This window comes from Geotrypetes seraphini, chromosome 12, assembly GCF_902459505.1.
Source record: "Geotrypetes seraphini chromosome 12, aGeoSer1.1, whole genome shotgun sequence".
NCBI classification, from domain to species: domain Eukaryota; kingdom Metazoa; phylum Chordata; class Amphibia; order Gymnophiona; family Dermophiidae; genus Geotrypetes; species Geotrypetes seraphini.
In genome coordinates, this window is record NC_047095.1 from 58,085,231 (window position 1) to 58,103,741 (window position 18,511).

The 18,511-nt window shown below is 45.1% G+C and overlaps 1 protein-coding gene across 2 annotated transcripts in view; it reads right to left on the reverse strand.

The window, feature by feature from the left end:
- The window catches only part of SCP2 (sterol carrier protein 2), an 85,666-nt gene that overhangs the window by 41,826 nt on the left and 25,329 nt on the right, over nt 1-18,511 (reverse strand). For both annotated transcript variants that reach the window (XM_033916238.1, XM_033916239.1), the window contains exons 5-6: nt 17,302-17,366; nt 13,110-13,236 (exon numbers count right to left, since the gene is read on the reverse strand). In XM_033916238.1, the coding sequence (XP_033772129.1) occupies nt 13,110-13,236; nt 17,302-17,366 (192 nt within the window). The remainder of the gene's footprint in view (nt 1-13,109; nt 13,237-17,301; nt 17,367-18,511) is intronic.

Genomic DNA, 18,511 nt, shown 5'->3' on the forward strand with positions numbered 1-18,511 from the left:
TAATCCCCTTAACAAGCAAAACAATTGATAACCTTTTCTCACATAACGACCGAAATCGAAAAATGGACAACCAACTTCAAACTGAAATTAAACACAGAAAAGACAAAAGCCTTCTTGACAAGCCCCAAAGACAAAATCTCCAGTACATCACTACAATTAAACGGCCACAATTACCAAATCTCCAAAACCATAAAAATACTGGGTATCACACTGGACACACACCTAGCCATGGCAAACCACACGAACTTAGTGATGAAGAAATGCTTTTGTACACTCTGGAAACTAAGGACCATCAAAAAATACTTCGACGCCACGTCCTTTAGACTACTGGTGCAATCTCTGATCCTATCAACATTGGATTACTGCAACATTGTTTATCTAGGTATCCCAAAATAACAGTACAAAAATTAAGAATAATGCAAAACACGGCAGTCTATCTAATCTTTGGACTGAAAAAAAACGACCACATTAGCCCTTATTACAAAAAGTTGCACTGGTTACCAATGGAGGCGCGAGTTCTATTCAAATTTGCCTGTATTTGTTTCAAGCAGGCCTGGGGTCTTGCACCTTCCTACCTACAACCTCACTTCATATTACACAACCCCACAAGACCAACCAGAAACCGAAACATCTTTTCGTACCCAAAGATCACAGGCTGCAAATACAAATCCTTTTTTGGACAGGACCTTCAAGTTCCAAGCAGGCAGACAGCAATCCTGGCTGAATAACTACATAAATAGAGCCAATCTGACCTACGGCACATTCCGAAAATCAATTAAAACTGCTCTGTTTGACAAATTCATCTCCTAAACAGAAGCCTCTCCACTCTCAAGGCTATTTTCTCTATCTTTCACGATGTAATTTGATATCCTCTATCTATCTATTTATTTATTTATTTATTCGATTTTTAGCCCGTCCTCCCAAAGGAGCCCAGAACGGGTTACAAAGTACATCCATAATAATCCAGACAGAGCAGAGATGACAGTTTACATAAATTACAATATAGACATGACAATAAAACATATGTACTAAGTAGCATCTGGTGAAATTAAGTGACATAGGTGCGTTGACTGGGTGGCATTTCAGGGTGAATTACTTTAAGGCGCTGGGTTAGTAAAGAAGAAGGTTTTCACGGCCTTCCTGACGTTCCAGAGTCCATCTAGTGATCTGACAGATGGAGGGATTGTGTGCCAAAGTTTGGGTATGAAATGTGAGTAGGAGCGTTTGCGGGCGGTTTCAGTTTTGAGGGAGCGGCCAGAAGGTATGGTCAGTCGTTTTTCTCCTTGGGACCTCAGTGGTCGTTTTGAGAAGTAGATTTGTAGTTTAGTTTTCATGTAGTACGGAATCGTTTCATGGAAGGATTTGAAAGCGAGGAGCAGGGCCTTGAAGGTGCAGCGTTTTTGAATGGGCAGCCAGTGCATGGAAGCTAATGCAGGGGTAACATGGTTGCGGATGCCTAGGTTTTTCAGAAGGCGGATTGCAGCGTTTTGCACCCTTTTTGAGGTGGGAGAGAGTTTTGGTAGGCAGGCCCACTAGTAGAGTATTACAATAGTCTACGCGGGATAGAACAAAAGCGTAGAGTAGTTGGGCAATTCAGATTCTGAGAAGTAGGCACGTATGGTTTTTAGCTGGCGGAGGTAGTAGAAGGAGGATGAAACTAGTTTGGATACGTGATCTGTCATTGATAAATTAGAGTCAAGAGTTATTCCTAGGCTGCGAACATTGTCTTTGGGTGTAAGGGTGTTTGTGACCCAGGAAAAGGACGGACGGGAATATACGTTGCAAATACAAATATTTCTTATATAACCCTCACTTCTTGCTTCCTGTAATTCGCTGATTGTCCAGCCTTCTTCGAATGTGAACCGCCTAGAAGTTTCTCGACTATGGCAGTATAGAAGAATAAAGTTATTATTATTATTATTATCTGTTTCCTAATTATTCCTAGCATCCTGTTTGCTTTTTTGGTTGCTTGTGACTCACTGGACAGACTTGGGTGTGATTGTATGTCATGATCTTAAGGTGGCCAAATAGGTTGAAAAGGTGACGGCAAAAGCTAGAAGGATGCTAGGGTGCATAGGGAGAGGTATGGCCAGTAGGAAAAAGGAGATGCCCCTGTATAAGACTCTGGTGAGACTTCATTTAGAATATTGTACACAATTCTGGACACCGTACCTTCAAAAAGATATAAAAAGTCCAGAGGAAGGGCTTCATCATAACGTGTATGGGGACAGATAGCACAGTTACTTACCGTAACAGGTGTTATCCAGGGACAGCAGGCAGATATTCTTAACGCATGGGTGACGTCACCGACGGAGCCCCGGTACGGACCTTTTTAACTAGAAAGTTCTAGTTGGCCGCACTGCGCATGCGCGAGTGCCTTCCCGCCCGACGGAGGAGAGCGTGGTCCCCAGTTAAAATAAGCCAGCTAAGAAGCCAACCCGGGGAGGAGGGTGGGACGTAAGAATATCTGCCTGCTGTCTCTGGATAACACCTGTTACGGTAAGTAACTGTGCTTTATCCCAGGACAAGCAGGCAGCATATTCTTAACGCATGGGTGACCTCCAAGCTAACAGAGAGGGAGGAGGGATGGTTGGCCATTAGGAAAATAAATTTTGTAACACAGATTGGCCGAAGTGTCCATCCCGTCTGGAGAAGGCATCCAGACAGTAGTGAGTAGTGAATGTGTGAACTGAGGATCAAGTGGCAGCCTTGCAGATTTCCTCGATGGGCGTGGAACGGAGGAAAGCCACAGAAGCAGCCATAGCTCTGACCCTGTGGGCCGTGACAGCACCTTCCAGTGAGAGACCGGTCCGAGCATAACAGAACGCAATACAGGCAGCAAGCCAGTTGGAAAGCGTCCGTTTAGAGACAGGACGACCTAGACGGTTAGGATCGAAGGTCAGAAAGAGCTGAGGGGACGAGCGGTGAGCCCTGGTACGGTCAAGGTAGTATGCAAGGGCACGCTTACAATCCAGCGTGTGCAACGCCTGTTCCCCAGGAAGAGAATGGGGTTTAGGGAAAAAGACAGGCAACACCATGGACTGGTTGAGGTGAAAAGCCGAGACCACCTTGGGAAGGAATTTAGGATGGGTACGCAGAACCACCTTGTCATGGTGAAAAACAGTGAACGGTGGATCGGCGACCAGTGCATGCATCTCACTAACCCTCCTGGCAGAGGTGATGGCAATGAGGAAAAGCACCTTCCATGTTAGAAGTTTAAGCGAAGTTGTGGCAAGAGGCTCAAAAGGGGGTTTCATGAGGGCTGATAAAAACCACATTCAGGTCCCAGACGACAGGAGGAGGCTTCAGAGGTGGTTTGACATTGAAGAGGCCTCTCATGAACCGGGAAACCAGTGGATGAGCCGTGAGAGGTTTTCCGAGGATAGGCTCATGAAACGCAGTGATGGCACTGAGGTGGACTCTGACTGAGGTAGACTTGAGGCCAGCGTTGGACAGAGAGAGCAAATAGTCCAGTACAGTTTCCACCGCTAATGAGGTGGGATCGTGATGATGCAGTAGAAACCAAGAGGAGAACCTGGTCCACTTCTGATGGTAACATTGGAGGGTGGCCGGTTTCCTGGAGGCATCCAAAATGCGACGGACAGGCTGAGACAGATTCTCTGGAGAGGTCAGCCCGAGAGAAACCAAGCTGTCAGGTGGAGCGAAGACAGATTGGGATGCAGTAGAGACTGACGTTGCTGCGTAAGTAGAGTAGGAAACACAGGAAGAGGAATGGGCTCCCTGGAGCTGAGCTGAAGCAGGAGGGAGAACCAGTGTTGGCGAGGCCACCGAGGAGCGATGAGAATCATGGTGGCCCTGTCCCTGCGGAGTTTGGATAACGTCCGCAACATCAGAGGTAGTGGAGGAAAGGCATAGAGGAACCGAACCGTCCAGTCGAGCAGGAATGCATCTGGGGTGAGGCGATGAGGAGAGAAGAGTCTGGAACAGAACTGGGGCAGCTGATGGTTGTGAGGCGCTGCAAAGAGGTCCACCTGCGGAGTGCCCCAGCGAGCAAAGATGGAGTGGAGTGTTGAAGGGTCCAGAGTCCACTCGTGAGGTTGAAGGATGCGGCTGAGATTGTCGGCCAGGGAGTTCTGTTCGCCCTGGATATAGACAGCCTTGAGGAAGAGATTGCGGGCCGTGGCCCAGGTCCAGATGCTGAGAGCCTCCTGACAAAGGAGACGAGATCCGGTGCCGCCTTGCTTGTTTATGTAGTACATGGCGACTTGATTGTCTGTGCACAGGAGAAGAACCTGAGGGCAGAGAAGGTGCTGGAAGGCCTTGAGAGCATAGAACATGGCTCTGAGTTCCAGGAAATTGATGTGATGTTGACGCTCCTGAGGGGCCCAGAGTCCCTGGGTGCGTAGATCTCCCAGGTGAGCTCCCCACGCATAGGGGGAGGCATCCGGGGTTATGATCATGGAGTGAGGGGGTAGATGAAAGAGTAGACCCCTGGAAAGATTTGAGGAGTTCAACCACCATTGAAGAGATTGCTGAAGAGACGATGTCACAGAGATGGGATGAGAAAGAAGATCCGTAGTCTGTGACCATTGGTTGGCAAGAGTCCATTGAGGTGTCCTGAGGTGGAATCGCGCCAGAGGAAGCACATGGACCGTCGAGGCCATGTGGCCCAGGAGGACCATCATCTGTCGGGCAGGAATGGAGTGATGAAGGAGCACCTGACGACAGAGGTGGAGCAGGGTCCGTTGACGGTCGGAGGGGAGAAACGCCCTCATTAGTGTGGTGTCGAGAACTGCTCCAATGAACTGAAGTCGCTGTGTGGGAAGCAGATGCGACTTGGGGTAGTTGATCTCGAACCCCAGGAGATGGAGGAAAGAGATGGTGTGATGAGTGGCTTGTAGCACAAGTGGAGACGTAGGTGCTTTCACCAACCAATCGTCCAAGTAGGGGAACACCTGGAGGTTGTGAGACCTGAGGAAGGCCGCCACCACAATAAGGCACTTGGTGAACACCCTGGGCGATGAAGCGAGGCCAAAAGGTAGCACTTTGTACTGATAGTGACGGTGCTGTATCTGAAACCGTAGGTAGCGACGTGAAGTCGGATTGATTGGGATGTGAGTGTAGGCCTCTTTGAGGTCCAGGGAACATAGCCAGTCATGTTGAGAGAGAAGAGGGTAAAGCGTGGCAAGGGAGAGCATTCTGAACTTCTCCTTGACCAGACACTTGTTGAGGTCCCGGAGATCGAGGATGGGACGAAGGTCTCCTGTCTTCTTGGGAACCAGGAAGTAGCGGGAGTAGAATCCCTGACCCCTTTGGTCCGGAGGCACCTCTTCAATGGCATTGAGAAGAAGGAGGGATTGGACCTCCCTCAGGAGGAGGGGGATTTGGGAGGAGTGAGAAGCAGACTCTATGGGAGGATTGTCTGGTGGAAGAGTCTGGAAGTTGAGAGAGTAGCCATGGCGAACGATGTTGAGGACCCATTGGTCTGATGTGATGACCTCCCAACGGCTGAGGAAGATTTGGAGGCGACCTCCGATAGGCTGAGGAAGAGGCAATGATGATGGGAGACTGGCTATGCCCTGGAGGAAAAAGTCAAAAGGGCTGAGATGGTTTTGACGGAGGGAGAGGCTTGGCAGGTTGGTGGGACTGTGAGCGAGCCTGAGATTGATGCTGTTGACGAGGTCGGCGAGGCTGCTGTTGAGGCGGGGTTGAGAGGTCTGGCCGAGAACCTGCGCTGGTAGGAAGACTGCTGTCTGTAGGTGCGAGCAGGTGGAGTCTTCTTTTTAGGTTTAATCAGAGTGTCCCACCTGGTCTCATGTGCTGAGAGTTTCTGGGTTGTTGAGTCCAGGGACTCTCCGAAGAGTTCATCACCCAGACAAGGTGCGTTAGCCAGGCGGTCCTGGTGGTTAATGTCCAGGTCAGAGACTCTCAGCCATGCCAAACGTCGTATGGCCACCGCCATGGCAGATGCGCGAGAGGTCAGCTCAAATGAGTCGTAGATGGAGCGAACCATGAATTTCCTGAGTTGGAGGAGGCTGGAAATATGTTGCTGGAAAAGAGGGACCTTATGTTCAGGGAGGTATTTCTGTAAGGAGGAGAACTGTTGCACCAGATGCTTCATGTAGAAGGAGAAGTGGAAGGTGTAGTTGTTGGCTCTATTGGCTAACATGGCATTTTGGAAAAGGCGCTTACCAAATTTATCCATGGTTTTTCCCTCTCTGCCAGGAGGGGTGGAGGCATATACACTGGAACCCTGAGATTTTTTCAAAGTAGATTCCACCAGGAGGGACTCGTGGGGCAATTGAGGTTTATCAAACCCTGGGATTAGAATAACCCAGTACAAGCTATCCAATTTACGAGGTGCTCCAGGAACCGTGAGGGGAGCTTCCCAGTTTTTATAGAAAGTTTCCCGTAAGATGTCGTGGACGGGCAACTTCAGAAATTCTTTGGGAGGTTGCTCAAAGTCTAGGGCATCGAGGAAAGCCTGAGACTTTTTAGAGTCGGACTCTAAGGGAATGGAAAGAGCTGCTGACATCTCCCTAAGGAATTTGGAGAAAGAGGATTGCTCTGGTTTGGAGACGGTGTCGGTCATGGAGGGTTCTTTGTCGGCTGACGAAGCGTCCTCCTCGGTACCGTGAGGGGAGTCTTCCCACAAATCTGGGTCCCTAACGTCGGGGTGCGTACGTTTGGGCATCGGTGTGGAGGGCTCGGTATGGCGGGTCTTTGAAAGAGATTTGCCTGAGCGCACCGAGGCGGTACCGGGTGAGTAAGACCGATGTCGTTCCTGGGACCGGACAGGGTCGGCAGCATCACGGGTATGTACTGTAGGTGTTTCTGCCAAGAGCACCGGCATGGAAGTATTAATCGGTACCGAGAGGGTCGACACCGATGGGACAGTGTGAGGCTCGGATCGGTCCCGTACCGGAAGGTGCGGTGCCAGCAACGCCGGCAACAGTTGTTGGAGTTGTTGGTGCAGCTGCTCCTGTAACTGTGTTTGGAGTATGGCCGCGATGCGGTCGTCCAGGGGAGGCACCGGTACTGCTTTTTTCTTCTTCGGTACCATAGGAGCCGCTCTACGCTCTGGCGATGAGGAGGCCGATGATGAGGCACTCACCGAGATCGGAGCGGAGCGTTTGCGGGGCCGGTGCGGTGCCGGGAGGGCCGGTGTCGCAACCGTGGCAGGAGGGCGCTCAAGGGAAGTGGGAGGCTTCTTAGCCGGCTTACCTGGGCCCATCGACCCCGAGGAAGGGTCTGGTGGTGTTGATGTCGTCGGTGCCGACTTTTGTGGTGCCGTCGACTTCGCAGCCGGTTCCATGGCAGATCCGGTACCAAACAAAATATTTTGCTGGATCTGCCGATTTTTCAAAGTACGCTTTTTAAGCGTAGCACAGCGGGTGCAGGTGTCAGCCCGATGCTCTGGACCCAAGCACTGGAGGCACCAATTGTGTGGGTCGGTGAGGGAGATCGGGCGTGCACACCGCTGGCACTTCTTAAAACCCGGCTGAGGGGGCATGAATGGAAACACGGCCTCCGCAAAATGAACCCGGAGGCCTGTAAGGTGGCAACAGGCCCCGCCGGGGCTGGCCTGAAAAAATAAGGAAAACTCGACGAGTTTTTTTTTTTTTTTTTAAACAAAAATAAAGGGAATCCGATAAGAAAAAAGGAAAAAAAGTGAAAAAATACGCGAGCAGGAAGGCAAAAATTAGTTTTTCAACGGCCGTTGAAAACACATGCGTCTTCTTCGCTCCGCGGAAACGAAGAAACTGGGGACCACGCTCTCCTCCGTCGGGCGGGAAGGCACTCGCGCATGCGCGGTGCGGCCAACTAGAACTTTCTAGTTAAAAAGGTCCGTACCGGGGCTCCGTCGGTGATGTCACCCATGCGTTAAGAATATGCTGCCTGCTTGTCCTGGGATAATTAAAGATCTCAATTTGTATACTTTAGAGGAAAGGTGGGAGAGGGGAGATATGATAGAGACGTTTAAATACCTACTTGATGTAAATGTGCATGAGTTAAGTCTCTTTCATGTGAAAGGAAGCTCTGGAATGAAAAGGCATAGGATGAAGTTAAGAGGTGATAGGCTCAGGAGTAATCTAAGGAAATACTTTTTTACAGAAAGGGTGATAGATATGTGGAACAGACTCCCGGAAGAGGTGGTGGAGACAAAGACTGTGTCTGATTTCAAGAGGGCCTCTTAGAGAGGAAGAGATAATGGTTACTGCGGATGGGCAGACTGGATGGGTCATTTGGCATTTATCTGCCATCATGTTTCCATGTTCTAGATTAGTCTGGTGTGGACACATTTTATTTAGTTAATTTTATCATTGATTTTTGAAGTCTGAATAGAATTTGTTTTGGAATGATTTGGCCAGGTACTAGGGACCTGGATTGGCCACCGTGAGAATGGGCTACTGGGCTTGATGGACCATTGGTCTGACCCAGTAAGGCTATTCTTATGCAGAATACTATATAGTGGTTTTATTTGATGCAAATGCCTGATTTCTGTTTTGTGAGGAGAATTTTGTCTCCCGTTACATTGTAATCCACAAACATTTGACATTTCAGTGGTCTATGAAATATAGACTTTTCATTAAAAAAAAATTACACATCTTTTTTCATATCCCCATGAGTTCCTTCTCACAGGAGGAACTTGTGCTGTAAAGACAGTTCACTCGGTTTTTTTTTTTTTTTTTTTTTAAATATTGAATTTTTTTTCCATTTAACAACAAGTGTCTTAAATTTTCATACAATTATCTTAACAATACACTTGATATTTTTATAATATATTTTATATATAACATTTCTTGTCTTATTTTTCTTATGGTTTTATATATCATATAATTGTAATTATTTTTCTTATAAAGTTATACAATATATATATTGTAATGATTTTATCAATTATTATTTAAATATGAACCTTTTCCCCCTCCCTTTATTACGTTATTTTCATGTAAGAATATCATCTATTATAATATTTTATTTATAATGTATGATAAAGAGAATAATTCCCTCCCCTTAACCCCTCCCCCCCCTCCTTCTTTATACTATTTTCTTATCATGGGAAAATGAAATTCAAATATTGCAATATTCTGTTAATGGTCCCCAAATCTTCTTGAACTTATTCATATATCCTTTTTGTGTTGCAAATGCATGTTCCATCTTATATATATGGCAAACTGAGTTCCACCAGAAATTATAGTTCAATCTGTCCCAATTTTTCCAATTACGTGTAATTTGCTGTATTGCTATTCCAGTCATTATAAATAAAAGTTTGTTGTTATTTGATGAGATTTGACTATGGGCTCTCATTGTAGTACCAAATAGAATTGTATCATATGTCAAGGCTACTGGATTTTCTAACATCCTATTTATTTGGGGCCAAATTGATTTCCAAAATGTTAATATGAATGGACAATAGAATAAAAGATGATCTAATGTCTTAGAGATATTTGGAGCATTGAGATTAAGCATCAAATTAATGCATCTCAATGGCCACGACTTTGGTCTTGGAGGATAAGATGTACACTGTCAGCATCTATGAGACAAACTTGGTTTTTTATTTTACATAGAGCTCTATGGACCCCTACACGTTTGCATAGAATTGATAGCTCTAAGTCTAATAGATGCTGGCATTGTCATCTAGAAGTTCACTCGGTTTTGAAACAGCCTTTCCTCAGCTGTTCAAGACTTGTGATTAGCAGCCAATCTGCGACAAGTCCAAGCAATTAATATTAGAGAATGACACGGGGAAAAAATCTGTCCCCGTCACTGCACCGTTCCCGGCCTACCATCCTCTGCACCGCCCCGTCACCGCACCGTCACCGTCACCGCCATCCCTTTCACCGCACCGTCACCGCCACTTCCATCCCATTCATCGCCCCGTCACCGTCCCCGCTGCATCCATATAAGCCTTAGTACTGTAATATTTAGCTTATTCCTTTCTTATAAATCAAAGTTCCTGCTGCTGAACTAGAGAAAGAGATGTTCAGCTGGCAGGGCTTTGTTTACAAATTTTTATCAACACAACTAATATACTACTTTATCCTAAAGCAAAAAATAAATAAATAAATAGAATTTTTTTTTCTACCTTTGTTGTCTGGTTTCTGCTTTCCACATCTTCTCATTCAATTCCTTCCATCCACTGTGTGTCTTCCATTTGCTGTTACTGTGCCTCTCCTTTCACCCCCCCCCCCACCACCAATTGGTCTAGCACCCATCTTCTTCCCTCCGCTCCCCCATAGTCTGGCATCTGTCTTCTTCCCTTCCAGCATCTTCTCCCCACTCTGTCTTCCACATTTCCCTTCAGGGTCTGTTCCTCTCCACCCTCCTTCAATGTCTGTTCTATTCCTTTCCACCAAAACCCTTCCCTCCCTCCTTTACCATCTGTTCCTTTCTACTACCCTTCAGCTCCTCTCACATGGCCTATCTATCTACCTTCCTCCCTCTTATTTTCATGGCACGTTACAATGTAATTTGTGCAAGCCACTGGAGCCTGCGAGCTCGGTCCCTGTCCCATCCCCACAAACCATCTCGCTTCTGTGCTCCTATTTTCCCCATTTCTAATATCTCCCCTATATATGTGCCATTGCCCCCCCCTGTGTCCATATACCATCCCCATGGCATGTCCCCTTTATGTCACTGTCCCTATGCCCCATGCACATAATTTCCCCTCTTTCTGTTAAATTCCTGTGTCCAGATTTCCCCTATCTTCCTCTTCCATACCAGTGTGTCTCTGCTTTTCAACCCCATCTAGCTTCTCTCCCTCTTTCTTCCCCCTCCCCTGCTTCCAGCATCTGGCTCACCTGCCTGCCCTCCCCTTTCTTTCCTGCTGTGAGTTTTTCTTTCTATCTTCATCCCCTTGGCCCAGAATCCTTTTCCCGTTCACTCCCTCCTTCCAGTGTGAGCTGGAACTGGCTGACAATATTATATTTTGAATAACTAATTTGTTTGAGGTGTTGGCTAAGGTTGGTTAACAGATCTTTGAGCAGGCCTGGTTCAGGACCTAAATGAGGAAAGCCTGTTCCTGCTTTCTGCTCAAACCCTCGTCTCACCACTATAAAGAGCACGTTGATTAGATAAAACTATTTCACAATTTAAAAAAAAACCCAAATACAGTACTGCTGTCACGCTGAGGGATGAAGGTCAGAGAAGGAATTATAGGATTCCAGAATCATTGGGGGGGGTTATAAAAATCAGATCACCAATCTGACCAAAATAAAACAACAAAATGGGACAACATACTCCTACAAGAAATGCTAAACAGAGGCAGGAACACGAGCGATCGCGCGGTCCCCACAGCCCCCACCCGCCCGATGGTAGCGTTTAGCCTGCTCCCTCCCTCCAGCTCACCTTAGTTTGCAGGCTTTCTTTTTCGGCGACCTGCACGCTTTCAAAGAGCAGCGCACGTGCGGCTACTCAGTGTTCAATCTTCTGCTCTGCTGCAACTTCCTGTTTCCGGTTGCGTCAGAGCAGAAGATTGAATACCGAGCAGCCGCGCGTGCGGGGGCTGCGGGGACCGCGCGATCCTTGATGCCTCACTGCGGAGACAAGACCATTCACCGCTCCATGGGGCGGTGAATGGCCTGTCCCCGTCCCCGCAGCCACTGCTATATTTCTTTCACCGTTTCGGCGGGTTATCCGCGGCTAAATGCGGTAGCCGCGGGTAAACCGCCACCTTGTCATTCTCTAATTAATATGACTTAACATTTTCATTCCATTCAGATATTGAATTCAATTGAATTCACTAAGCAAATCGATCATGTACTGATCAGTTTGCGACCAGATTTCCCTCCGGCCCAATTCACTAACCTCTCCTGCAATCGATCCGCTTCCAATCTGTGGATGCAAATGAGGGGAAACGCATACAAAGTAGACAGGGACGCTATTCACCAAAGAAATTTATGAAACCAACTGGGCTGGCCGATCAACCCAAGAAGCGACTGCTGGGGACCAGTCGCAAATGTCTTTTCAACTCTCCAGCTCCATTGAAGCCTTGCTCTCTGCACGCCCTGCTCTCTGCTGCCCTAAATCTCTCCTACCTGCCGCTCCGATGCTCTTCCCCGATCTCTCTGTTCTGTTTTCCCCACGAATTGCCACCCTGCTTTCTCCTAAATCGCCGCCCTGCTCGTCCCCGAATCTCTCCTGTCCTTCCCCGCACTGCGAGCCCATGGTTTTAACCCACGGGTTTAAAGCGGGTTAAAATCACGGGCTCACTGGGCTAAAAAAGTAAAAAAACAAAACTAAAGTCGTGGCTCGGACAGGGCTTAGATGCATGCACAGACCATCTACAGATGGTCTGCATATGCGTCGAGATCGCACACTAGCAATCTGTGCCGGCAGATGGGGGCGTTCTTCCAATTGCCCCCATTTGAATATTGGAGGTTGAAGAATCCATTGGACCTGCCCGGATAGGACACGGATCGGTCACGATCGGGCAGGTTAGTGAATCTAGCCCTCTGTGCACTTAAAGAGGACATTCTGTAGTGCAAACAGTGGTTAAGCAAAGGGTTACCATATTTAATGACAGACAAACCTGGACGCATGGCCTCACCCCACCCCAATCCGCCTCGTCTCTTTTCCCAACCTCCAGGCTGCATCTGGAGGGCCTCCAGCATGCACAGATGCATGCGACATCATCCATGAATGCTTGTTGAAAGCTCTCCAGATGCAACCAGAGCTCAGGGCTTTCCAAAATGCAGACAAACTGCCGGTTTTAGGAAAGTCCATCTGGGAACCCAGACAGTCCTCTAAAGAGAGGATATTTATTTATTCATTCATTCAATTTTCTATACCGTTCTCCCAGGACAGCTCAGAACAGTTTACATGAATTTATTCAGATACTCAAGCATTTTTCCCTGTCTGTCCTGGTGGCTCAATCTATCTAATGTACCTGGGGCAATGGGGGGATTAGGTGACTTGCCCAGGGTCACAAGGACCCACAACCTCAGGGTGCTGAGGCTGTAGCTTTAACCACTGTACCACACTCTCCCCAGGTTTTCCCGGGCATCTGGTAACCCTAGTTAAGCATGTCTGATCCTTAAGTGTCACAAATTTTTATACAGTCTGCAAATATTTCGTTGCCAATAAGATTTGTTTCAAAAGACTAATCTGATTTATTCTATAACATGGCTTTCACATCTGTATAATACCGTATTTTTCCATATGCTCTTTCCCAGCAGCACCAAACATCTGAGCAGCCACAGGAGCTGAAGCAATACCATATTTGTTAGCCATCACCTCCACGTGTCTGTCCAATGGATTAGTCCGATCAGCATACTAAATGAGAAAAAAGAGTCAGATATCAATATGTAATAACAAACTTTTATTGATTTTGACTGGAGTTGCCATCCAACATATTACTAATAACTGGAAAGATCATAGTAGGCTCAATTTTAAGTTTTGGTGGAATTCAGTATGTCACATATATAGAATGGAAAGATCAATAGCAGTACAGAATGGAAATTATTAAAATTTTATTAAAATTTGGGAGCCATTAACGTCCTTTTGTCATGATTGATGCCATTTTTCTAATATTTTTCTATTAATTATGTAAGATTTAGGGTTGGGTGGGGGGTGGGTTTCCATTATATGAAAATATAATAAATAAAGGGATTCGAGGGTGGGAGGGGGAGGGTTATATTTATAATTATAAGATATAATGATAAGATGCACAAGTGCTTAGATTTATTTTATTTATTATAAATTTTTGTACACTTGATGAAAGTTTTAAAATGAATAAAGAATTAAAAAATAAATAAAAAAATGAGAAACTGAAGTTGCCAGTGATAATTTAGTAGTTTTTAAACAGTACTTAAAAGTAAGCTGTCAGATTTCATATAAAAAATAGCCTTTAACACATACCAGTTCCAAAGAAAATGAATTTCATTAATCCTGACCAAAATCAAGCATAATGCTCAATGATGGAGAAAACCAGGCCAGGTCAGTCCAACTGAGCACCAAAGAACATAAGAATTACCGCTGCTGGGTCAGATCAGTGGTCCATCGTGCCCAGCAGTCTGCTCCCGCCGTGGCCCTTAGGTCAAAGACCAGTGCCCGAACTGAGTCTAGCCTTACCTGCATACGTTCTGGTCCAGCAGGAACTTGTCTAACTTTGTCTTGAATTCCTGAAGGGTGTTTTCCCCTATAACAGTCTCTGGAAGAGCGTTCCAGTTTTCTACCACTCTCTGGCTGAAGAAGAACTTCCTTACGTTTGTACAGAATCTATCCCCTTTTAACTTTAGAGAGTGCCCTCTCGTTCTCTCTACCTTGGAGAGAGTGAACAACTTGTCTTTATCTACTAAGTCTATTCCCTTCATTTTCTTGAAGGTTTCGATCATGTCCCCTCTCAGGCTCCTCTTTTCAAGGGAGAAGAGGCCCAGTTTCTCTAATCTCTCGCTGTATGTCAACTCTTCCATCCCCTTAACCATTTTAGTCGCTCTTCTCTGGACCCTTTCGAGTAGTACCATGTCCTTCTTCATGTATGGCGACCAGTGCTGAATGCACTACTCCAGGTGAGGGTGCACCATGGCCCGGTACAGCGGCATGATAACCTTCTCCGATCTTCTATTGCTTGCGGAAGATCTAGGATTACAAAGTCCAGCTACTGCAGAGATGCAGTTTTGGCAACTGCCTGACAGTAACACCTGTTTGATTGGAGTAAAGGTGTCTGAATACCGAGCCACGTTCTGTGGCCAAGTCTTGTGTGTTTGGGGGGGTATAAATAAAGAGGGGAACCCCCACATAGTGAACCATGAAGGCTTACAGCACTGCAAAGCATCTAGCCTGCCCTAACCCACCTTCATTGCTGTCTATTCCCCACAGGATAAAACCACAGGTTTGCCTGTAGAAATACCTTTGAAAAAGTCTCCACTGTACTGAGAGCCACAGACAATGTGAAGCACCACCAATGACATGGCCCAGCAAAATGAATTCTAGGAAGTGTTTGAGGAACATAATAGCAGTGAATGAGAGACCAAGAATCTCCAGCATACCCTGGAATGGGAGCAAGTTTCATTCCTGTTGTGATAAAGCATAAAATTAACGCTCAAAGACAGTGGGTTTTTTCACAACGGGGTCATTTTGACTCCATAAGTATGAGTTTTTCTTATAACAGCACCGCTGCTGCCGTGCTTCAATTAGGTACTCAGGCTTGTTTTCTCCATGGTCTAACACACTCTAGGAGCACAGTAAGTTGCAGCTCATTAAGGGCGTTAAAAGCATTGCTTTCCCCAGCCATAGGTAAAATAGAGGTATCACAGTGATGTTGCTCTCTCAGCCTTGCAAGAAAAATACCTCATACAAAACTGTGCCAAGTATGACCTTAAAATAAGGCCAAGCACAATCAGCTGCAAATGAGATATTAGGGAGAACAGTGAAGCAAGCACACACACAAAAAAAAATAAAAATCAGGAGATTGAAAGTCCTGAGATCCCACCAAGAGAGAGCCAACAGAAATCTAGACTTCTTAATAGAGCCACACAGTATAATAGAAAAAAAAAGAAAAGAAATACATGCTATTTTACTGAAGACAAATCATTTAGTTACAGAATGAAAAGGTAACCACAAGATTTTTTTGGGGACGGGGAGAGGGGAGAAGGGACAAGACTCAGACAGGGCTTTCTAGAGAAGCAGCCCTCCCCATGCTCAACTGGAACCTAACCTTTAAACTGGTCCAGGAGCCTGCCTCAGACAACCTCATGCATATGGCAAAGAGAGACTTTGACCCCAAGAATCTCTGCCGAAAAAAGGGAGTTTGAAAAGGAAAAGATCAGTCCAAGTTATAGGCAACTTTTTCTTTCAGTATTTTTGATATGTTTAAAAAAAAAAAAAAGTTATAGCTTGGCTTGACCAGGGAGAAATGGTCCAGAAGTCTACGCCCAGGACTAGAGAATGACAAGGGGGCAAATGCTTGCCCAACTCCACAAGCTCTACAGTTTTATAAATTATGTAGGGCCTTTTTAGGCCTATAACCAATATAACCAAAGAAAAACACCACATGTACACTTTTAAAATGTAATCAAAATACTGTTTATGTCAATGCATCCATACAATGATCCTGGAACACTTACTACTTGGCTTCTGTCTGAACTTGTATAGCATAACCAGCAGTAACATCCAAAAGCCTGGACTGTACAAAGCTATACTGTGTCTTGTGCAACTTGCCCACTAGTGCCACAGCCCTCCCCCTCCCCCCATGCCAATGAAACACCACCAGCATTTTGGTTAACAAGCACAACACCCCTAGGTTCTGGTCTGGTCTGGTAAGGATGCTAAGGAAGTGATGTTTTGCGATTCCCTACTGTTATGAAACTCTTCTATATGTTTATGCACGGCTTGATAGCAGATCTCATCTGTTTGGATGGCAAGGGCACTTTTGGGGCACAAAGGGTAGAGACAGCGAGTTAATTGCTGGTAATTTTTTATATTGGTTTTGTGGAGGGGGTTGGAGTTGTAGATTTTATAATATTTCTAGAAATATATAGTAGAAAGAACAGAATATCAAATACTAAAATTATAAAATGATCAATAGATTTCTTATTAAATGACAATACTGCCTGAGGGAAAACGCTCACATTACAGGGAGGGAGTAAGATCACAGTATTTTAGATTCTTTTTTCATAGACGTATATACACATATACATATTCAGGTATCCTAGACTGTCATTTTAATTCAGTTCATAAGAACGTAAACCATGCCATACTAGGACAGATCAAAGGTACATCAAACTTGTTTCCAACAGTGGCCAATCCAGGTCACAAATACTAAGCAACATACCAAGAGAGTAAAATAAATTTTGTACTGCTTCTCCTAGAGAAAAAAAAGTAGTGGATTTTCTCAATGGCTCAATTCTCATCTTAAAGGCTTATGGACCTAAAAGGTTATTGTTCTTTGATCAAAATGCGTACACTACCAAATCATATTCATGACACTGCAAGGACCCGATACTTTATTCTCACCTCCCACCCAGCAGTACCTGAAACAGGAGTGCCCCAAATATTTTACCTTCTATAAAGCCAGAGCATAGTCCATCTCACCAAGGAACAAAGAGGCTCCAAGCAGCCTAATACAGTAACAGAAACAGCAGCGACTTCAAAAGAAACAAACATTGCACTAACCAAACAGCCCTTGCTGCATTCCAACACAAGATGCTCTGTAACATCCCCCATTTGCAGAAGCAGTGAAGATAGTAGGAAATTCATTGTATTGTATTCGTTGTATTGGTCCCCATACTTTGTAATTTTATTATTATGTACATCGCTTAGAATTATGATTAAGCGATTAATCAAATCTCTATTAAACTTGAAATGCCATTACAAATGCTCAATATGAGTGCCACTTACCTTAGTAGTAATCGATCCTCTATCCATCTTCTCAAAACCAAGAGCGAGGGCACAATTGACCAAACCTAAAGAAAAAGACAGCATGTATTATCCTATTGACCCCCTGGGAGAGGGGAGCAGCAGCAGCATTTCAACATGACAGAAGCCATCCAAACATCTGCAGAGTTCAAACGCTCAGCCGCAGCTATATCAAACAGTATATTTAGATACACGGAGACATGCTCTACAGATGTTTTATTATACAGGGTGCCCACAAAAACACTCCTTGATTTTAAATGGTTACAAAACCAAAATTTATTGGAATATTCTTTCACCTCTGAGGCTACAGTTTCATCAACTCATAAAGTTTCATATGGTATCTGTTGATTACAAACGCTCGACGTGCACCTCACCCGTTACTCGGCAAACATCGATGTGATAATTGAGCTCGGACCAGACTCTCCAAAGCATATCCGGCGTGATCGCTTTATAGCTTCAGTGATGCGTTCCTGCAGATCATCCATAGTTGCGAGTAGTGAAGGTACGTACCCCCAAAGGAAAAAGTCATAACAGTAAAGTCCAGTGATCTCGGGGGCCACTTGAGCAACACCTGGTCATTTTGTCATGTTACATTGTCGGAAGGTTGTAACTTCTGCACCAATCGCAGCTTATAAGGGTGATCTTGCTAACCGTGCTTTTTGGGACTTGTATTTGCCGTCATCTTATTTATAAACATATTCCAATAAGTTTTGATTTTGTAACAATTTAAAATCAAAGAGTGTTTTTGTGGGCACCCTGTATAAACAATTGGTATTTTTTAAATAAATAGTTTTGTTCATTGTTAGGTGTTGTATGCTATAATTTGTAAATCGCTTATGCATTTTATAGACAAGATATTATGTGCGGTAAATTATAACGGTATGACAATCATTCCTTTGAAATTCTTTTGCTTTCTCTTTACTGTAGTTGAGTACTTGCTGAAAGTTTGTTAAGAGCATTTTTCTTATGTGATTAGCTATATGAATGACGATTTTGGATTATTGTGTTTCAGTGTGTGTGTATTTTTATGCTTTTATGTATGTTACTTTGGAAACTGCTGAGACTTTTGACGGTATAAATTTTTTTTTTATAAATAAAAATAAATAAATAACCCATAAAAGCTGAAAACTAAAATGATAAAACTTGGCAAGGACATAGAAAAGTGACCATAAGCAAAACAGATTAGACAGAC